This window comes from Heteronotia binoei, chromosome 3 (assembly GCF_032191835.1).
Source record: "Heteronotia binoei isolate CCM8104 ecotype False Entrance Well chromosome 3, APGP_CSIRO_Hbin_v1, whole genome shotgun sequence".
Classification (NCBI taxonomy): Eukaryota; Metazoa; Chordata; class Lepidosauria; order Squamata; family Gekkonidae; genus Heteronotia; species Heteronotia binoei.
The window spans coordinates 90,175,933-90,199,337 of record NC_083225.1 but is presented as its reverse complement, the minus strand read 5'-3'; the positions used below and the strand labels follow the sequence as shown (position 1 = coordinate 90,199,337).

The 23,405-nt window shown below is 41.7% G+C and overlaps 1 protein-coding gene across 4 annotated transcripts in view; it reads right to left on the bottom strand.

Annotated features, from left to right (window-relative positions):
- KDM6A (lysine demethylase 6A) overlaps positions 1 to 23,405 on the bottom strand; it is a 317,940-nt gene that overhangs the window by 146,462 nt on the left and 148,073 nt on the right. For all 4 annotated transcript variants that reach the window (XM_060234177.1, XM_060234176.1, XM_060234178.1 and 1 more), the window contains exon 5: positions 10,754 to 10,812. In XM_060234177.1, coding sequence (XP_060090160.1) covers positions 10,754 to 10,812 — 59 coding nt within the window. The remainder of the gene's footprint in view (positions 1 to 10,753; positions 10,813 to 23,405) is intronic.

Below are 23,405 nucleotides of genomic sequence, written 5' to 3'. Positions count from 1 at the left end.
GTGAACTGTCATCTAAAGTAGTTGACAGCTTGCAATCTAGGGATACACCCTGGTAACAGCTTCCTAACTGGTCAAACAGCTTTCTAATTAGTTAATGGACTCACAGCATAGCTAGCATAAGAATATCCATGTAGAATGCTTAGCAAGTTTAAGCACATAGAGATGTTGAGAAATGCTACTCTCTTCAATTTCCACCTTGCTCTTATGCTGCTGTAGACTCTGTTCATCTGGAATGCCTGCTGAGATGTCAGAGCCATACACCTGATAGGAACAGTAGTGAGCAGTTAAGCCAGTCACCTAAATCTTTTCTTTTGTTTACAAATAATGTTTTATTTGTTTTAAAATAAATTGGAGTGAGTTTACTGACCAAACCCAGGCAAAATTAATCCAGTGCAAAAACTACCAGCTACCAGGAAGAAACTACCCTCCCTTACCCATTTCCCCCCCTTTTTGCTCAGTCTGATATTTTCACAATGTCTCATTGGACAGCTTTCCTCAGAAGACATCTGGGTCTTCCATTGGAGAGGCTCAAGATGCTAACCAATGTCATGGCAACTGCAACACTTCAGCTTCACTTGGGAAGCCCTGATTTCTTCTCAGAATAATTGGGCCTCAGGCTCAAACCAGGCCTGTGGGGGGGAATTAGGGATGCCAGATGGGGGAGATTAAAGACAACTAACCTTGTACCATGTGAAAAGGTAAGATATAAATATTTTAATAAATGAATTAAAAGGACCTGGAGATGCTGCCTGGGATGCTAAGAGCCACCATAAGCCCCTGCACAAAAATTCCATCTGGGACCTCCATATGACCCTGATTCAAAACAAATATTACAACAAACTCATCACTTGGGTTCTTATAACCATAAACAGAGTAATAATTGCTCATTAGGTAAGAAACATTAACAGAAAGGGGACAGGATTATTAAATAAAACAGGGTTGCTCAGCTGTAACTGTTCTTCATCGAGCATCTTCTGTGCAGGCACACATGGGGACTGAGTATGAACAGGTCTATTGGTAGGTTTTCTACAGCTTAGCACCTTCAAGAAGTGCTGTGCGCTGGAGCCAGAAAGTTGTTTCCACCCGAGCCATGTGCCTCAATGCAGCAGTGTCCCATACCCTCGGTACCTCTTATGGCTGCCAAAGAAATCATGTAGTGGGCAGGGTTGGCCCTGCCATTGGGCAAACTAGGCAATTGTTTAGGGAGCTGGGCTTCTGGGGGCGCCAAATTGCGTGCCCCCATGTGACTCAGTGACGTTATTAGTGCAGGGCTGTGTGTGCCAAAAGTTAGTCGTCCCTAGGGTTCCAGACAGTCTAGGGCCGGCCTTGGTAGTGAGGCAGGAGGGAGGGTATGTGTGCCTGTATAGAAGATTCTTGATGAGCAACAGTTACAGGTAAGCAACCTTGTTTTAATCATTGATCTTGTGTGCAGTCCCACATTGGGATTCTAGCAAGTTACAAGGAGGTGGGACATGCTCACCTATTTAAATAAAGACTAGAGAATTGCCATCCCTAATGAAGCCTCCTTTCTGGTTTGCAAGTCCAAGGTGTAGTGGAGCACAGACGTATCCATCAACGACCACATGGCAGCCTGGTATATCTTAGATTGGGGAATGCTGCTCCAAAAGGCCGTCAAAGAGGCCACTGGTCTCATGGAATGTGCATGCACCTCCAAAGGACGAGGGGACTTAGCTAACCTGTAACTGAATTTGATAGTATCTATTAACCACCTAGAAAGGGCCTGAGGGGTTGCCTCCTGCCCTTTATGGGGGTCTGAAGAACATATATACAACAAATCTGAGAAGCAGATAAGGGAATATTACTTCCTAGTGGCCCTTCTTTCAGAACCCCGAGGTCTGTTTCAAATAAAATGGCAGGGCCCTTCGGATATCTATAGAATGTAGTTATCTCTCTGCCTCTGAACTCAAAGAATGGAAAAACACAGGCAGGATCATTTCCTGCGACAAGTAAAATCTAGATATGATCTTTGGGTGAAAACTGGGGCCAGGAAATATTTTTAGGTATGGTTGTTCCACTCACAGAGCAGCAATTCACTAACCCGTCTGGTGGAGATGACTGCTACCATGAAGCAAACTTTCACTGATAATAGTGATTCAGGGCATGTGGCTAAGGGCTCAAATGGTCTACCTATCAGATATGACAGGACCAGGGGAAAGACTACTGTGGGACTACAGATACCCTACAGGGGTAAAGGTTGGCTAGAAAAGATCTGACCATTTTGTCAGATGGTGAGAAAAAATGGAACCACCATCAAACTGATGCTGAACTTAGTATGGACACCCAATCAGCAGAGCTCTGCTCTCAGTTCATTGCTATAAACTATTTTCCCTCTTCCTCCTAACTTGAACTCCAGCTGTATGTCTTTTATTGTCTAAGGACATTCAGATGTGCAGATTTGTACAACAAAACCCTGCACAAAAACAAGAGATGGCAGCTAGGTGTAGCTTTAACACAGAAACAACCAGGAGGGACGGTGGCTCAGTGGTAGAGCATCTGCTTGGTAAGCAGAAGGTCCCAGGTTCAATCCCTAGCATCTCCAACTAAAAGGGTCCAGGCAAATAGGCGTGAAAAACCTCAGCTTGAGATCCTGGAGAGCCACTGACAGTCTGAGTAGACAATACTGACTTTGATGTTCAAGGGTCTGATTCAGTATAAGGCAGCGTCATATGTTCTTTGACCTCCTGGGAAAAACACTGTGAGGTTGAGGCAGTCTTGGTCATGCAGCACTCTTCCAATGCTGATCAGATTCCTGTACTTAGGCAGGGGCAAACAGTGGCCCTACACAAGTTCTAAAAGGCTCAGGAACCACATCTGGCACAGTCAGAAAGGGGCTACAAAGATCATCCATGATCATCTGGTTTTCTCTAACACCCTTATTAGGAATGGGAGGAAGGCATAGAACACAGCCAACACCCACAGGAGTTGGAAAGCATCTCTAAGGAAACAAAACCCCTTCCCTGGGCAGGAACAAAACTTCTTTACCTTACCATCTTCCTGGGTAGTGAACAGATCCACACCTGAGACACTCCCCCCCCCCCAAAAAAAACTGTGCAAAAATAGGAACCAAGTAGTTAATCTTCAGTGACCATTCATGTAAATGCTGCTGGGCCTGCTCAACTTGCTGGCTTCCACATTCGAAGCCCCTGGTATGTGGGTGGCCTGAATGGAGGCACTGAGGTCTAGCGCCAGATGGCAAGGGCTTCTGAGCAGAGGTCTCTGGATCCTGAACCCCCTTGCCTGTTCACATAAAATACAACCACCGAGTTGTCAGTATGAACTAGGATAGAGTAGCCTTACAACATATCTGAGAAGCAGGTAAGAGAATAGTGGACAGCTTGGGAGTCATGGAAAATTAATGTGTTTCCCCTGTTCTCTGGGTGACCAGGTATCCTGTACAGAAGCACCATATTAATGAGCACCCCAACCCTGCAGTGAAGCATCCATGCTTAGTACTTTATCCATCTAGGGCATCCCAAATAGGACCCCAGAAGAGAAGTTCTTGGCAAGGAGTCACAGCACTGACTTGGGGATGGAAAATCTAAACCACAGTGGGTGCTTTTCAGCTCTGTATGAAGATAGGATCAACAACAGCAAGGGCCTAATATGCAGCCTAGAAGAGGGCAGAATAACTGTAGTGAAGGCCATGTGGCCCAGTAATCTTAAAACATTCTGCACAGACTGAAAATGATTGCACAAGAGCAGAAAAACCATGTCTACAATGCTCTAGACCCTACCAGGGGAGCCCTTCCTGTGTTTGAAGTCCAACATAGAGCCAATAAACTGAATTCTATGTGAAGGCAATAATTTAGATTTCTCCCAATTTACAAAAAGACCCAGTTCCTGAAAAGAGTTCGACAAGGGTGTATATTGTCACCCTGCTTATTTGATTTATATGCAGAGTACATCATGCGGAATGCTGGCCTGGACGAAGCACAAACTGGAATTAAGATTGTCGGGAAAAACATCAACAGTCTCAGATATGCAGATGATACCACTCTAATGGCAGAAAGTGAAGAGGTCCTAAAGAACCTCTTGTTGAGGGTGAAAGAGGAGAGCACAAAAGTAGGCTTGAAACTCAACATCAAAAAAACTAAGATCATGGCATCTGGCCCCATCACACCTTGGCAAATAGAAGGGGAAGACATGGAAGTAATGACAGACTTCACATTTCTGGGATCCAAGATCACTGCAGATGGTAACTGTAGCCATGAAATTAAAAGATGTTTGCTCCTTGAGAGGACAGCTATGGTGAACCTGGGCAGTATAATAAAAAGTAGAGCCATCACCCTGCCAACAAAAGTTGTTATAGTCAAAGTGATGGTATTCCCAGTAGTAATGTATGGCTGTGAGAGCTGGACCATAAGGAAGGCTGAATGCAGAAGAATAGATGCTTTCGAGATGTGATGCTGGAGAAGACTCTTGAGAGTCCCTTGGACTGCAAGAAGATCAAATCAGTCAGCCCTAAGGGAAATCAACCCAGACTGTTCCCTGGAAGGTCAGATGCTAAAGCTGAAGCGCAAATACTTTGGCCACCAAATAAGAAGGGAGAACTCACTGGAGAAGATCCTGATGCTGGGAAAGACGGAAGGCAAAAGAAGAAGGGGACGGCAAAAGATGAGATGGCTGGACAGCATTACTGATGTAACAAACACGGATTTGAGCAAACTTCAGAGGATGGTGGAAGACAAGGAGGGCCTGGCGTGACTTGGTCCATGGGGTCGCAAAGAGTCGAACTTGACTGTACAACTGAACAACAAAAATTAGTTTTAACATACTCGCCCTCCTAATGTTGGGTTCCAATCGAATAACTGTTATAATATCTTTGTGTTTGTCTGTGTCCTTTCTGAAATGTACATCCCTGCTACCTGACATTATACTTTACGTACAACACACATGGCCTGGGAAGACAAATTCCCATTTATGTCAAATCTATCCCTCATAACAAATGAGTTTGACACCCCTACATTAGTCTTCCTGGTATCTGATACAATAGCCATCTAGGTAGGGGGAAATGTTACAGCTTCATATGATAAGGGAAGCTACTATAGTAGTATGCATTTACAGAAAACTCTGTATTCAGTAGCCAGCCCAAAGTGGAGTACCATATATTAAAAACTGCTACAATTACAACAGAAACATAGGAACTTGCAAAGATCTGTGTGAAAAGAGATGTAAAAATAGCCATCTTTAAGACAGACAACCATAAACCAAGAATTTTAATAATTGCAATACCCGGGAAACTGAACCATACAGAACTTGGAAACATTCAAAAGCACATTTAAATCCCTCAGATCCAAGATGGCCTGAGTCATAATGGATCACTCTCAGAGATCAATATTACTGGACAACTCAGATGGAGTTTGGGGCCTTGTTTGCATGGTTGGTACCAGTTCTGGAGTCAGGGCTAGGTCTGCTTATGAGACACTTCCTTAGCTCTTTCTTTCGCCTTGGCCATCATGGCTGGGAGTTCTGAAACTGATCAGCATGATCCCTCTCAGATCCACTGTGATCTGGAACCAAAGATGGGGTCGACTTGGTCAAACCCAACAAGTCATACGGCTGGTTTTCAGCCGCCTTTGAGGTGGGAGCTTTGGAGGTTTTCAGTGTCTTTTCTCAAAGAACAGCCTTAAGTTTCAATGCCCTGTCTCTCCAAGCCTTAGGGGTAAATTTCTGACAGACTTTACAAGTGGACTCAATGTGCCCTTCTCTAAGACAGGAAATACAATTTTGTGCTCATCTGTCAGGGTATGTAGTAAATGCATTTCTTAAATAATGCTCTCTATGCCACACTATCAGTAAACTCGCCTTCAAAGAGACAAAGAAGCCTGTATTTCTCACTGCAAAAGATGGAGACTCTAAAGAAACAAGCATACACCTTTGGCAGCAAAAGAACTGAGGGTATGGGGAGCTGCTATGCTGAGGAATGTGGCTCATGGCAGAGACAACTCTCTGGCTGCAATGCACAGCACCCTGTGGATGCTCTAAACTGTAAAAACCTACTGATAGGCAGGCCTGCTCATGTGCAGTCCCATGTGGAGACTGACATTGAATAAATTTTACTTCAAATAAATAAAATATCCTAATTTGCTGAACTTGGTTACACTTAACACAGACTAACTACATAAAGTGGAGAGCAATGAAAGCCTACAGACTACAAGGAACAACAGTTTAAATACATCCCAAATTGGCTGTAATTTTCAAGGAACCATCACAGCTGAATAGGGGGAAGACAGTTAAAAATCAGAAAAGTTCTGTATAAATAGCAGACAAGGACTGTGGCAACAATCACAGCAAGATACACACTGAAATAATTTATACAGAAGACCAAATAATAAAGCCAATAATTCTCTCTCTCTCACACACACACACACACACTCTTTCTCTCACTTACTCACACACACAGAGAACAGGTATCAGATTCAAAGTTCTACTCCATACCCTTCACGGTTAGAATACCTCACACACATGTGTGCAATCCTGCAGCTACAGCTTTCAGTCACTCAAGAAATTCCAAAGTCTGTCTATCCCAGGGGTGTCAAACATGCGGCCTGAGGGCCAAATCAGGCCCTCGGAGGGCTTTTATCAGGCCCCTGAACAACTGGCTGTCATCTGCTACCTTTTGCCTCTTTTGACTCACAGCTTGCTTTGCCAAGCTTGCTCAACTGCATAGGAACTACAGAGCAAAGTCTATTTTCTTCATTGGCTGAAGCTCCTCCCTTCGAGAGGAGGCGGGGGGAGGCAGAGCTTGCTTTGCTAGGCTCTCAATCATACAGCAGAGCTACTGAGCCAAGCCTTTTATTGGTTGAGGCTCCGCCCCCTCCTCATCCCCTAAGCAATGAGAGAAAGAGTCAGAGCTTTCTTTGCCTAGTTCCCTTAATCACACGCGAGAAATACAAAGAAAGCACCTTTAAGACCAATAAATGCTAATGTTTTAAGCATGTTTTATTTTAAGGATTTTTTAAAAAATCTTTAATTATGTTTGTCTGTGTCCTTTATAAAGTTTATATCTCTGCTAAAAGGTAAAGGTAATCCCCTATGCAAGCAATAGTCGTTTCTGACTCTGGGGTTACATTGTTTTCACAACGTTTTAATGGCAGAGTTTTTAACAGGGTAGTTTGCCATTGCCTTCCCCAGTCATTTACACTTTACTCCCAGCAAGCTGGGTACTCATTTTACCAACCTTGGAAGGATGGAAGGTTGAGTCAACCATGAGCCGGCAACCTGAACACAGCTTCCGCCAGGATCAAACTCAGGCCATGAGCAGAGCTTGGATTGCAGTACTGCAACTTGCCACTCTGTGCCACAGGGCTCTTCTATATCTCTTGCTTTAATGCTGAACGCATCATGATTTCAACTTCACAGGTCCTCAAGATGAGTTGGACCCTAGGAATTTTGTCCCCCTTTTCATCACCCCCAATGCCTACGGCTCTGATGCCGACACTGCTACAACCAGTCGGCGTATGAAAGGATGCTGGCACTTAGGAAACCACTATCTATTTTCTCTGCAGCCTATAGCTCTTCCAGTGCCAATGCGTGATGCTACTTGTTTCACTTGTGGTTGATTGGAGGCAGCTCTGTGTTTGCTCATGCACAAGGAAAGAGTGCACCTTTTCCTACATGAGGGTGTATACATGTGTCAAAAAAACATGCAATGAAACTATTCCTCAAATGCCAACAAGATTTTTAAGGTCAGTTCATTAAAATCCAGTGATCCATAGCCAAAACACTGACAGGTCATGCAGAATCAAAACAAAGCCAGGTTCAGATAGCATGTTGTTTCACTTTAGAAGGATTACAAACTGGGCTTGATAGAAGAGTTGGACAGCTGTTTCATAACAGCAGAATACTGTATATTGTGTAAAATACTGATCATAATGGTATTTGCCACAGGCATAGACAGATTTTAAAGGGGGACTGGACAGATTAATGGAGAATAGGTCTATCAGTGGTACTAGTCAGAGTGACTAAAGGTAACCTCCATGTTCAGAGGCAGTCAACCTCTGAATCCCAGTGCCAGAAGGCAACATCAGGGGAAGGCGCCTCTATGCCCTGTTGTAGGACCACCAGGCTTTAATCTGGAAAACCAGGTTTGATTCCCCACTCCTCCATGTGAAGACTGATGGGGACCCTGGGCCAGTCACAGGACTCTATCAGCCTCACAAGGTGTCTTTTGTGGGGAAAGGAAGGGAATGAAACTGCAAGTCGCTTTGACAGTCCTTAAGGTAGAGAAAAGTGGAATATAAAAAACCTGCTCTTCTCTGTGAGACTAGATAGACCACTGCTCTCATCCAGCAGGACTCTTTTTTATGTTCTTTTGTATTGTTTGTTTTCTGCTATTTCAGTGATTTGTAATTGGTTTAATTCTGAATATGCATCACATCCCTAAGAATATGTGATTTTAGAAACAGGTTTGGGTTTTCAGGTATGTTAAATATGTGCTTTCTCTACTGGTGTGAGCAGACTGACTTGCGGGCTCCCTTGTAAGAGCCTCTGACTTGTCCTTTGCCCTCATGTTATTTAGAGGTATCCTGAACAAACAACATCTTTTTGGAGAAGTGTTGGTATCCATTTCAGTAAAAAAAATTAGGTGATATGCTACCCCTTATATGGCTATTTCCCTCACTTTGAGATTGTGCTGTGCAGTGGTACTTGAGTACCCAACTTTATTACATTGCATTAATGTGTTTCACGAGAGTAAGTTAAAAATAATTTAAAATATAAATAGTGATATAGTGATCAGAGTTTTGCCCATATGTTTCAATTATAGTACTATTTGTATTTTAAGTTATTTATGGAACATAAGCTGGGAACGGTTCTAATAAGCTATTTATAGTTATTATATGCTAATTTCTAGATTGCCTTGTAATTGTTAAATTATATAAAGCGTTCTGAAAGACCCCTGTAGCTGTTCATAAACATAACATGCAGATTTATTAGTAGTCTCAATTTTATAATACAGTGGTATTAATATTAACTTGACTTTGATAATAGTACCAGTGTCAAAATACATCTGGTCTCTTGACTGAAGGCTATGCATTTATCAATAATTTAATATTAGTTATTTTTGCATATATATTAAATTAATAATTTTGCTAAGATTGTTTAAGTTATATCTTGCGTATTAGACATTAAAGACTCGCTCGACCAACATTGAACAATACATGGTTTGATTCTCAAGGCGAAAACAAACATCATGTGAAAGGTTCATTATAGGATTTTTCATTTTTTAACACTGAAAGTAGCCCAAGGATGCTACTTTGAACATCCTGGGTGACAGGATGTTTAAAACCGTTTCCTACCACTATACCTTCTCCCATCAATGAAACAGCAGATTTAGAAAGGTGTTATAAATCATGGAAGACAGCATAGAAAGAAAGAGTTATTGACTTTCTTCCACGACATTCCTCCCAAATCTACAAAGCAGCCAGCTGGTTTTTAAAAAGCCAGAGAATTATGGCACTTTTACATCACTCTTGGCTCAGAATCTTGAAATTAATTACCAATAATCTATATTGCTGCTATTTCTGGTGTTATAACCTGCTCCCCTCAGCCACTACATGTATCAGTGGGATGTTCTAAACTGAAGGAAACCTTCAACTCTGCAACATGAAGCTCAGTCTTATATATGAATCAATGGTTTAGTGGTTCTACAGTCGTTAGTTGAATTGGCTGTCCTATCAATAAGACAAATCAGCAAGATTTGTACTATTTAAATATAAATAAGCCAAATTATATTAACAAACTAGTGTCATTTAATAAGCATTTGACTCAGTTATTCTTCACAGCTACTTGGTAACCCTTTAATTTATCTGTTATGTTGGTTCAATTAGAAATATTTTCTATTTTGCATTTTAATTAAAACTGTTTGATTAATTCAACTATTACGATTAAAATAATTCAATTTTGGCAGAAAATACACTGGGAAAATATGAACATATGAAGCTGCCTTATACTGAATCAGACCCTTGGTCCATCAAAGTTAGTATTGTCTTCTCAGACTGGCAGAGGCTCTCCAGGGTCTCAAGCTGAGGTTTTTCACACCTATTTGCCTGGACCCTTTTTTGGAGATGCCGGGGATTGGACCTGGGACCTTCTGCTTCCCAAGCAGATGCTCTACCACTGAGCCACTGTCCCTCCCCCTAAAATAGGAGGATACTTTCCTATAAATGATAGTCTGTATGATAGGATCAGAAGTCTGGACCAAGTGTTCTACTTCCTACCTGACATGGTGATTTTTTTCTGCAACATACATGCAAAGGATCAAGGCAAGATCATTTTAATATTAATATACAATATATTGTCAAAACTGGGTTGCTACCCAATATTTCTTCCAAACTTTAACCAAATGCCTAAAATAAATTCAAGTTGTCTTCTCTCTGTATCTGCAAACAACAGCAGCCCTCATTTCCCCCCAGTATTAAATGCAGTAGCAAAACCTATAAACAACAGATATATATACTCATATATAAGACCTATCTGGAAAATAATGTTCATAAAATTTTATTTTGTTCTTAATATCAGTCTCTACTTGACATTCCCCAGACATAAGAACACATACTGTCATACCAAACTCCCCCTTTGTCTTTGGAAGATAAAAATGATTACTTCAGGTTGCGCCCCCCGCCCAAATTTCATTACTGATACCACCAGAACCACATGAATTGAAACAACAGCGCTCTGAAACTAGAAAAGGCACTATCACCACTGAGAACTCCAGCATTTTTTCACTTACCACTGAAATGCATTGTAATGGAAGTAGACCAAGCCAAGGCCATACAAAAAGGCAGCATTCTGTAAAGAAAATAAACATTTTTTTAACTAAAAGAGAAATATATATTTTTATTTTCTTTTAAGAACATATGAAAACACTATCAATAAAACATTTAAGGCACTATTCCAAGATAGTTAGGTCAAACATAAATAAGCCATACTGCCAAATTGTTAGCCATATTGGCACTAAAGTAAAGGAACAGATGACGGAGTAGAACAGTCATACGTATTAATGTACGTGAAAAGATAACTGTGACTAACCTGCATTCTGCTCTAACAAATATCTGCTTATCTGGTTGCCATAGAGCAGGGGTGTCAAACTTATTCATTATGATGGCTGGATCTGACAGAAATGAGACCTTGTCTGATCGGGTCATGTGTGTCATGAAATGTAATGCCAGGTATCAGACATAAACTTTATAGAGGGCACAAATGCAACTAAAGATTTTTTTTTTACTTAACATAAAACATGCTCAAAACATTAGCACTCTTGCAATATTTTGTTTATTTAACAGTCTCTGATAACTGACATCTCTTAATCTGAATTACTGCATCAAAATGTGGAGACAATGTCTGTGCTTTAGCAATCTTGAGCATGCTGTTCAGGTCTGTATCTGTAAGCTGCAAACCTATTTTTGATTTATTGACATACATTACAAAAATCTCATGGTCACTGCTCTGTGTCCTAGGACCCAGGGAAAACATGAAATGGCTGAGCATTGTGAGCTTTTGCATGTAAGCAGCTCTGTGTGCCAATCAAGAACATGTGAAGGCACCATGACACAGTCTGAGGGCTACGTGTTTTTATCTACATAACTATAGTCTTCCCCAGAAAAAAAACAGCAACTCCTATAAAGCATTGCAAGAATACAGAGACAGCAATGTATAGTGGTCTACAAAGAAAATGTGCTTGGCACACACTTTCAGCCTAATCCACCTTGTCGTTATTCCTCATCTAAATAGTTCATTGTTACTCCTCATCTAAATAGTTCAAATTGCTTTCTTACTGAGGAAAACTGGATCATGAGGGTAAAGGGAACTAAGCTGCACCCAGAAGAGCCCTGGCAAAATGAGCTTAATAACACACACACACAGAGGGTAGCAAGGCAAAAAGATCTCACCTTGAATGAAACAGTGTTGGTCTTAATGGTGTTTTTTGCATTTCTCTCCTGCAATTGAGGCAGCTGACAAAGCAGCCTCTCCTAGCTCTTTCTCTCTTCCCCCCTTCCTTTACTCCAAGGTTGGAGGAGAGAGGAGAAGCCTCAGCCAATGGCGGAGCTTGGCTCTGTAGCTCTGTTGTACAACTGAGAGAGCCTGGCACAGCTCTAGCTTTGACTGAGACAGTTCTAGCTGTGCCAGGCTCTCTCAATCGCACAACATCACTATAGAGCCAAGCTCCTAGGCAACCAAGATTATCCTAGGCTCTATGGTAACCAAGATTATGCCTGGGATAGAGAACACAGAGAAAGAAGTACTTTTCTCCCTTTCTCACAACACAAGAACTTGTGGGCATTCAATGAAATTGTTGAGCAGTCGGGTTCAAACAGATAAAAGCAAGTCCTTCTTCACCCAAAGGGTGAATAACACATGGAATTCACTGTAACAGGAGGTGGTGGCTGCTACATGCATAGATGGTTCAAGAAGGGACTGGATAAACATATAGAGCAGAGGTTGATCAACGGCTATTAACCACAAGGTACAGATGGAACTCTCTGTCAGGGGCAATGATGCTCTATATTCTTGGTGCTTGGTGGGTGGAACAGTGAAAGGGTTTCTAGTGTCCTGGTCCCCATGGTGGCACTCCTGATGGCACATGGTTTTTTGGCCACTGTGTGACAGAGTGTTAGATTGTGTAGCCATTGGCCTGATCCATCGTGGCTTCTCTTATGTTATGTTCCTCCATTGGCTGAGGGTAGAGGGGAAGAACCAGAGACTGCTTTGCATGACTGCAATGCACCGAAGAAATACAAAAATGATGACCTAAGTTAGAAGAGAGGAAGAAGGAAGCGGACGATGGCCACTTGCTCTCACATTTAGACCATGCTCACTGGGAAAGGGGAGGAGCAATGAGACTCTGGCCACTTTCACATAGGATATTTGCCACAGGTTCAATACTGCTGGGAAGCATTCCCGCCCCGCCGCCCCCGGCACTATGGTGCACTCATGCACTTATTGAGGTTTTCTTGGCCTTCTCCTAACCTTTCCCTGCTTTGCTCCAAAGCTTTGCATATCTCAACAAAACCTGGATGACTATGTGTGGATAGGAAGCTTCATATTTTCCACCCCACAGCAACCAGTTCCATCACAGACACCATCTCTTCCTTTTTGTCACTGGGGGTTTTTTTTAAGTTTTTTTTAAATTGGCAAATGAATATTGTTATATTCATTTTTGCTGAAACAGTATCTAACAGGTTTTCTGCTTGACAAATACCAGGTATCAGGTTGCCACAGTATCTAGCAATTTCATTGCTGCACCCAGTATTTTCAACAATGGTTTTATTGTAGCATCCTTCAGAAATTCTCAGTAAAAGTACATAAATATTTATTTATTACTTTAGATTTATAACATGCCCTCCCCACAAATGGGCTCAGGGTGGATAACAACCACCAATAGATGAAATATATAGCTAAAACCAGTTCATAGAATTAAAACCATATTGTACATTTAAAAAAATATTAAATACCGTATTAGACATGAAAAATGTTCAATACTACAGATAGTGGTATCAAATTTCAGTATCTCCTAAGTATCCTCCTGACTATCTCCAAAGCTGGCATAAAACAGATAACCGAGCCTTTTGGGAATTGGGCTGTGACAAGGCAACCGCTTTATTTTTTAACACCCCCCCCCCAATTAAAATGATCACCCTGTCTTTTCTTCAGTTGTCAAATATTTTCTTTTCAGAGCACAGGTAAAGAGTGAAATAGTTTTTGTTTTATCTGAACAATCTGGTAGGGAAGGAAATTGATATTTACATAGGGTTTGAAAAGATAAGCAGATAATTAAATATAAACACAGAATGGTTTCTTAGGTTGCGGAATTCACAAGAGATGGTTTTATACTTAAAATTTGTTTGGTGTTCACTAAAGGTATTACAGATGTTATGAGTTTTATTCTTAGAGGTTACTTGTCTAAGAGTTCCTTGTAAACTTCTCATTTGATAAACACAGTCTTGAGAGTGTACTCAAGCTTTGTCCCTGTGTTTAAGACTAAGGGCTATCCACTAGACCCCTTTTCATGGTAAGATTGCTATTACCTCTTCTTTAAGATAAATAACCTGGGCCTTTGACATGTTAAGTGCCTTTCAATGCCACTTCAACCCTTTTTGCCCAATCCTTATCTTCCAGACTGACAGTCTTTACACCCTGGACAGTAAACTTAAAACTGGAGAATTAAAATTCCTTCTCAAGATGTGTTTGTTTGTTTTACAGAGAGAGAGACTATTCAGCTTTTGGGAACAGTCTCCCATCAGAACCTCTTCCAGGTTCAAAGCCACACCACCCTGGCTCTGAAACAGACTCTGCTTTTGTTTCAGACTTTTCTTACATTAGAAAGATTCTCAAAGCAACCACTGACTTATCCAATCACTCTCCAACTGCCTAACTGACTCCCTTTCTCAACAGTTAGCTGGAGTTCCCCAATCAGAGTGAGTTCCATTAGCTGTCATTCATATGCACTGCCTCTAAGCATGCACATGCCTAGTGTTACATGGGCCATTTCTGTAATTTCTGTAAAATGTGTATGTAATTCTTATTGTTACTAATTTATACGTAAACTTTACACTATTAATAGTAATGGATGAAGTCACTTCTTAATCAGCTGCTTTCTACACTGTCTCTAGTACTCAAACGTAATTTTTAAAACAATTACAGAGTTATGAAAAAACTGGGGGGAAAGTTAGGTTTGGACTAGATGTTAGCTTTCTGCTGTGATGATGGCAACCAGAGATACCCCTATATGGATTCATTTAATGCTTTGGTCACAACTTTCATAAAATTACAAGAAATAGTAAAGATCTTTGGATTAGGATTTGTGGTAGCAATAGGTAGAAAACACAGTCATTAAAAAGGTAAAAAATAGATTTGGCTCCTAATTTTTTTTTTTGTATGGTTCTGAAATTTTTGGTATGGCAACAACCCCCTCCCCTTAAAAAGGAGATCGGGGGGGGGGGGGGATTAAAATATATGTACTACTTACTTTTCTAAGGACCCTGAATTGCTGTCAATGATTGAACAGTATCTGATTTGCCATCTTTATGGAATTTAAAAATATAATTATCTTGGACTTCTATAAAAAAAACTGCAAGTATATCAAATACTTGAGTAAAAGCTGCATTCTGCTTTACCCTATTATATCACAGCACATGTATCTTCAATTTTTGCTACCTGAAAGGTAGCAAATATAACCACAAGTCAAAAAATGAATAGGTCATGTTGCATTAATGCAACACTCTACAGCTACACAAGTCTCAACTGCAAAAATATTTGTCAAAGTAAGAGATTTAATATCAGCTTCTTTCAACATTAACTGCAGCAACATCTGTTTTGCAATTGTACCAAAAATTACACTAAGATACGAACTTCAATTCTAGTAAACTCTGAATGCTAACAAATGACATAACATTTTGTTATTGTTTTAAAGGTACACTAAACATTATATAAACGTTCTATCTAAAATGGTTTCTCTGAGACCACATTATGAAACTTATAGTTTTGAAATCGCAGTAATAATTAAGTTAGAAATTAGAATATAAGTAATCTGTTTTTAAAGAATGAAGATTTAAGATATAAAACTATCACTTATACAGTTTTCTCTTTTTATTTTGTAACTCTTTTAGTTTCTCATCAATTGTTTCCTTTTCCATTTTGGCTTCTTCTCTCACTCTTTTTTTTAGCATTTTCAAGATGTTTAATTTGTCCCTCAAGTTTCTTCTTTTTTCTGAATTTCTTCTTGTTGCTTATGGTGTTTAGCCTCCAAGTGCTCTGTGTAGCATACATGAGCATGCCTGACTGACTGCAACAGATTCCATCCTATCAATTACAACGGATTCAAGTCCTCCACAGTTCAAGACAGCATCATAAACCTGATGTTGACAGGCAACAGTTTCTTCATGCAAGTTCTCAATTAACATTGACTTATTAACTGATTCTGGTGATTCTAAGATTTGGCTTCTATAAAATGACACTAGGATCTAATGCTGATATGCCACACACCATCTTGAACTTCAGAGGACTTCTCTCAATCAACTTTTCAACAACAGTTACTACCATGTTTCGACACCCTAGGCAAAACTTGGCCACTTGACGTTCACTCAGTTTCTTTCAACAGCTTCTTTGCTGCAAAGCCAATGTCAACCTTCTGTCTAGCAAGTTCTCAGAGAAGTTCATGTCAATTGTTAACAACTGGGAACCAGAAGACATGTTTTGCAGCATTTCTGATTAGCTTCTTGATTAGCTTACAAAGTTCTTTATACAAAGAAGGTGCCGATGGTTTTTGGTTTTGAAACCTTTGTAGAAATGGCTCACAATCTCCAGCAATCGTTTCATGAAAGCCATTTTGCACTTCATGAGTGGATCTTGATTTGCAGCTTTTAGACAAATTGTAGGTTTACAATTTGTATAAAAGTTTTGCTTCTTCCACATTCTTCTTGATGTTGTAAAGAGCAGTCATAGTTCTATCAAGGCACTTAAATTCTCCAACCACTTAGAAGAGCAAAGCTTCAAGGGAAATAGACCCATGTACAACATGAAGGCTACAAGTTCCAAAGTCAATCAATTCTTTTCAATCAATTCTTTACAGTCAAGGTTGGTTTTAATTTCTTCTTTTAATTTTCTCAGAAAAAGGTGATTTACATTTGGGCCATCCATAGATACTTGTAATAATTTTAAAACTGATAACGAAGACATGCTTTCTTGAAACTTCTGAAGAAGGTCTTCAGCAGTAACAGTTTGAAGAAAAACACTGGTTAGATACTGTGTGGAAACTTTATGACAGTAATCATCCCAAAAACGAACCACTAAATCCATCTGTCCCTTTTGAACCACCTTATTCAAAGCTTCATCAAAACAGATAAATGTTTGGCATTGTTTCAGCTGTTTCAGTAAAAGATCAGAGAAATATGGTGCCAAGTCAAAAGCAACAACATACATTGCTTTTGTTTTTCCAAGATGCAGCGGTTGAGCTATCCGGCTATCTAAGAACATTCGCTTGAATAACTCACAGATGTTGTTACAAGAGTTAAATGACATCTTCTTCATCACCAGTTGCAAAGCCCACAAGCACTCTGCTGTCCTGACACAGTCCTTGTGATTACACAGGCATCCTAGTTTATGTGGTGGGTGATTCTTTGCCATTTTCATCACTTTGATCATGTTTTCCAGTTTTTGCAGGGGCTATCTCTTCACCCTCTCTGGTTTTACTATGTGAACTTGTTTTCGGCTTTGAACCTAAACATATTGCGATGGACTGCTGACTTGATTTAATTTTTGGGTTCTTCTGATGTAATGGTCCTTGTGCAGGAGACTCCACAGCTCTAATTCCCATATTATTTATTTCAAAGGCCTTGTAGCATACTTTACAATAACCTTTGCATTTGTCTCCAGCAACTGGTGATAGCCATGGAATGAAGTCAGGATGAAGTTTAAATATGCAGCCACTGCATATTAAAAACTGTCCTCTTAGAAGCCATCTTCAAAATGTGGTTTCAGATACAGCTATACACAGAACCTGACACCAAGATGTTAGCAGATTTGTTTCTGGCAAGCAGGAACTTTCCGAAGCTGGGAAAGTTTCACTTTCACTTTGTGGTTCCAGAAAGTATAATGAGCAAATCAGCAACAAGAAAGGAGGTGGAGCTTCTGCAATCTAGAGAAGCAAACAACCATCATTTGCAACTTTTATGCATGGGAGAAGTCAGGAAAGAGGATGAGAGAGCTGGTACTCTGTAAACTCCAACAGGAGCAAGCAATCGCATTTGCAAAATTTACTTTACATGATGCAGGGTAGAAAGTGCTAGTTGTCTGTGAAATCCAACAGTGGCAAAACTCATTTGCAACTCTGTGCTGGGTTTAGCAGTAGACAAAATGTCCATTCCATACACAAGCATGACCAACATGCTTATCTTTATATATAAGTTAAATGAAGTACTAGCAGGTTGGGATGAAAACAGATGTTTAAAGTTTGTATATTCCTAAACGTTTAAATTAGCCCTGCTTTGCAAATGCTACAGGTAGACTTTGGAAATCATGCAGGGACAGAGCTCATCAAACACATTAGGCTGGTTGCTGGGGGTGGAGCTGAGAAAAAGGTGAGCTGGAAAATGGCATCATTAAGTTCTACTTGTATTCTACTTCTCTATTCCAGTGGCTACAAGAACAGATCATGCTCTTGCAGCAGCAGGTCAAAAATCCACTATTTTACTCACAATTTCCCTGACTTCAGACCAATTTCCCTGACTTTCCCTAACCAATTTCCAGTTCCCTGACTTTTCAGAAAGTGGCAACCTGAGTGTCCCCCCCTACTTTCCCATTAGAAAAACTGTCAAAGTCCTCATGCTATTTCATGTGACATATTTTGGCTGAGGAAACAAAACTGACAAAAACATTTTGTCATTTGAAAAAAGGAAACTATATCATAAACATGATTTTTAAAAATGTTTCCCCAAATCCCTTCATTTCCAACTGCAAAAAAATAACAAAAAGTTCATAGGAAAAAATGGAGGGCAGAGGATGTGGATTTTACTACCAATTAAAAAACTGGAAAAGCCGTGTAATGGAAAAGGCTGCTGCTGGGGAACTGGGACAGGGAATCTCTGGGGAAACCTGTAATGTGGAAGGCCTGTTGCCCTAGGCTGTAATGGCGGAAGCAACAGGGAAACTACACATTCTTGCCTCTGTGTGGAAAACAGCTATGTGACAGGATAGTCAGTCAAACAACTGGAGCTCAAGTCGTATCCATGCAGTACTTCCTTCATTAATTCTCCCTCTTCTCTATGAATACAAACAGAGAAAAGCTGGGTTGCAGAATGAGGAAAGAAGGAAGCCTCTCCAGAGCCAACTTCAGATAAAGATATCTAAGTTCCATACCAGTTTAGCTCTGTACCTTCCCATTCGGACAAAAAAGTAAAGAACACACAAGATATGACAATGAAAAAGGGATTAAAAACAAAGTGCAAGAGGTTTGAAGATGGAAGGGTTAGGAGTACGCACAATTCCAGGATATATACAGCCCCAAAATTTATACATAGACCCTCTGAGACATTCTCCTCTGAGGACAGGAGGACATCTTGGGTGTTTGCCACCATCTTCCCATGGAGACAGGAAAAAAAATTTCTTCTTCCTCTTCTTGTTGTGGGAACGCCCATCTCCTTACTTAAGGAAACTCCGAGAAGCAGTCCCATAAAATAGCCTTACTCTAACTAAGAAAATAAATATTAAACTTGAACCATGTAGTAAAACAATAGGAAAAACTGTCAAGTGACAGAATAAACCATAGATTAAAGTCAAAGCAAAGCAGAAGAGACAGAAGACAGGAAGCGATGTGAATGGGAGGGCAAGATGTCCTCCTGTCCTCAAAGGAGAATGACCCCTCATGGTAAGTGACAAGGGTCGTTCTCCCTCAGAGGCGGAGGACATCTTGGGTGTTCCCAGGGTAGTCATCTATGTCTTGGGTGGGACATCGCTGTCTTCCAGGACTACCTGTTGCAACACTCTTCTGCCAATGCTGCATCTGCAGATATATAAACATTCAATTTGTAGTGGCGTACAAAGGTAGACACCAAAGACCAAGTTGTAGCCTTGCATATGTCTTCCACTGATGCATATCTGTTGAATGCTGCATTAGGGGGCGTGCTTCTGACTGTTGTTATGCCTGAAGATACTTCTCATTTCAGAGAGATATACGCCTCAGTAAAGCACTGTTTGATCATGTAGCTGATAACTGACTTAAACATCTTCCACCCCAGGTTGGGAAGAGTGAGGTTAATAAACATGAAATCATTCTTTTGAAGATGATCTGTTCTTGTCAAATAGGTCTTGTGAGACCTACAGACAATCCAGGGTGTGCCATCATTTTTCCTTAGCATGTTTTCGATCTAGACAGAAGAATGGCGGGTGGATTTCTTGTGATCTACAGAATCTAGAAGTGACCTTAGGTATAAACATAAGATCAATGCGGCACACCACTGTTTTCTTGTAAAAAACACAAAAGTTCCTCTTAACTGAGAGGGCCCCAAGCTCTGAAATGCGTCTTGCCAAGTCACTGCCACTAGAATGGTGGTGTTCAATCTCAGCCGTTTTAATGCAATGTCTTGAATTGGCTCAAAAGGTAGCTTTGTCAAAGCTGTTAGCACCATGTGAAGATGCCAGGAAAGAAACCAGGATACCTGGGGGGGACACCTGAGAATGACCCCCTTCAGAAATCTTCAATGTGAAAATGGTTAGAGAGGTCAGTTCCATCAATTAGGTTGAGGACTGAAGAGAGGACTGCCATCTGTCTCCGTAAAGTAGCTGGTTGAGCCCTGGATTTGAGGCTATCTTGTAAGTTCAGAATCAACTGTATGGACGGCTTCAGAGGGTTAAGCGTCTTCCTTCTACATCACGGCATAATGTATTGTACATGATGTGTTGTAGATCCTTGTGGTAGAGACTTTTCTGGAGGCTAACAAGATGTCCGTAACATACGCAGAGGAGTAAGGCTGGAAGAGGAAGAAATAAAATAACAGATACACAGAAATAGAGAAAAACGTTTGGAGCTAATCTCCCAAATTGCTCTCCCTATCGAGGCAAGAAAGGAACTGAGGAGATGGGCGTTCCCACCACAAGAAGAGGAAGAAAGAAGAAATTTTATTTCCAGCCTCCCTGGGTAGATGGTGGAAAACACCCAAGATGTTCTCCACCTCTGAGGGAGAACCTATTAAATACATGGCCAAGCACTTTGTACTTCTCAAAGTTGCTTACAATCACATTCCCTTCCTCTTCCCACAACAGGCACCTGGAGAGGTATGTGGAACTGAGAGACTTCTGAGAGAACGACCCTTGGCACTTATCGTGAGGGGTCCTTCTCCTAAGAGGATAGGAGGACATCTTGGGTGTTTCCCACCGTCCAATCAGGGAGGCAGGATCAAAAATCTTCCTCTTCCTGTTGCTGTGGGAACCACCCTCTTGCTCAGTTCGGGTGACTCCGAGCAGCAGTATGAATAACTTAACCTATATATAAACATCAAAAACTGCAACTTTAATCCGAAAGATATTGCTGTGAAAAAACAACTGGTATAAAGAGAAAAGGACAGGTCATAGTACTTGACCTAATAAACATTGGAAATTTGGTGCTAGCCAGAAGGAAAAGAGATATAACATTCCACAGATAGGGCGATAGACGGGAGGGCAAGATGTCCTCCTATCCTCTTAGGAGAAGGACCCCTCACGGTAAGTGCCAAGGGTCGTTCTCCCTAAGAGGCGGAGGACATCTTGGGTGCTCCCAGAGCAGTGTTAGGGAGGGATCGCCCTAATCGGGCAGCACGTGCTGCAATATCCGTCTGCCAAAGGCTGCGTCCGCAGAGGCATAAGTGTTGATCTTGTAATGTCTGACAAATGTGGAGACAGATGACCACGTGGCTGCTTTGCAAACTTCTTCGACCGAAGCGTTCTTCTCAAGTGCGGCGTTGGTTGCTGCGCTTCTTGTTGAATGAGCGGTAATCCCCTCGGGCACTTTGAGATGCATCGCTTTATAAGCCTCTGCTATGCATTGTTTGATGGCATAACTTATTGCCGCTTTGGACATTTTCTGGCCCAGTCTGGGCGATGTTATATTGATGAACATAGACTCTGACTGACGAATCTGTTCAGTTCTGGCCAGATAGATCTTTAGTGCTCTACGCACATCCAGTGTATGCCATACCTTCTCCTTGTGATGTTTGGGATTCGGGCAAAACGATGGTAAGTTGATTTCCTGGTTTTTATGAAATTTAGAGGAAACCTTCAGCTGGAAGGTGGGGTCTGTGTAGAGGACCACCTTATCTTTGTGAAATACACATAGTTCCCGCTTGACGGATAGAGCCCCGAGTTCGGAAACCCTTCTGGCCGATGTTATTGCCACCAGAAAGATGACCTTCATACGCAGCATCCTCAAAGGAACCGACATTAAAGGCTCGAATGGGGGGTTGGTTAAGGCTGACAGCACTGGATTTAGTCGCCACGTAGGAAAACGATGAGATTGAGGAGGAGATGTTAGTGAGGCTCCTCTTAGGAAACGGCGAATATGAGGGTGAGCTGACAACTTGTACCCCTCCACCTGGTGAAGTACTGATGAAAGTGCTGCCAGCTGACGTCTAAGGGTGGCCGGTTTAAGACCTGTGCGTAAGCCATCCTGGAGGAATTGCAAGATCTTCGGAATAGAAGGCTGTAAAGGGTCCACCCCCTTTCTTCGACACCATCTGTGGAAGGCTTTCCATGAGGCGTTATATATACGTGTGGTGGAGTCTTTTCTGGATGCTAAGATAGTGCTAGCTACTTCTGTTGAATATCCCAGATCTAGCAACGATCTCTCAACCTCCACGCGGTCAATCGCAGCCAGTCGGGATACGGGTGCCACACCGGTCCCTGTAATAGTGCGTCTGGCCACATAGGCAGGTGGAGTGGTTCCGTTGTCGACATCTGGTGAATTGAGGAGAACCATGGACGTCGCGGCCACCAGGGAGCAACCAGCAAAATCTCGGCTCTCAGAAGCTTGACTCTTCTGAGCAGTTTTGGAATGACAGGTATCGGAGGAAAGGCGTAAAGAAGACCTTGAGGCCACGGGGATGTTAGAGCATCTGTGGACTCTGCCTGGCTGTGGAAGAATCTTGTGAAGAACCTTGGAAGCTGGTGATTTTGACCTGATGCAAAGAGGTCCAGGATCAGTAGACCGAAGTGATCCACTATTTTCTGAAACAACAATTTGTTGAGCGACCACTCCCCGGATTGAATGCTCTCTCTGCTGAGCCAGTCCGCCTTGATGTTGCAGATTCCCTGAATGTGCTCTGCTCTGATTGATTTCACATGGTCTTCCGCCCAGCTGAACAACTTCACGGCCTCCTTGTACAGAGCTGAGGACCTGGATCCCCCTTGGTTGTTCAAATATGCTTTGGCCGCTATGTTGTCTGTCCGGATTAAGACATGTTGACCGATGATCTGGTCCTGGAAGTGGAGTAGTGCTAATCGAATGGCCGGGAGCTCCAATAGGTTGATCGGGAGCTTTGCTTCCCTGGTGGACCACTGACCCTGCGTGGGCTTCTCGTCGAGGGTCGCCCCCCAACCTGAAAGGCTGGCGTCTGAGAAGATCTGCATCTCCTTCTCCACCCAGAAGATCTTCCCTTGTCGTAGGTTGGTATCTATTGTCCACCATCTTAGACTCTTCTTCACTTCTAGAGGTACTGTCAGAGACAGGGTACGCTTTTCCATAATCTGGAGCTGGTAAGGTCGTAAAAACATCTGCAATGACCTCGTATGGAATCGTCCCCACTGGACCGCCTCGAGATTCGAGACCAACAGACCCATGAGTCTTGCCAGGGACTGGAGGGATGATGAACTTTCCTTGATCACCTGATTTACCATAGTCTTGGTTCTCAGCACCTTGT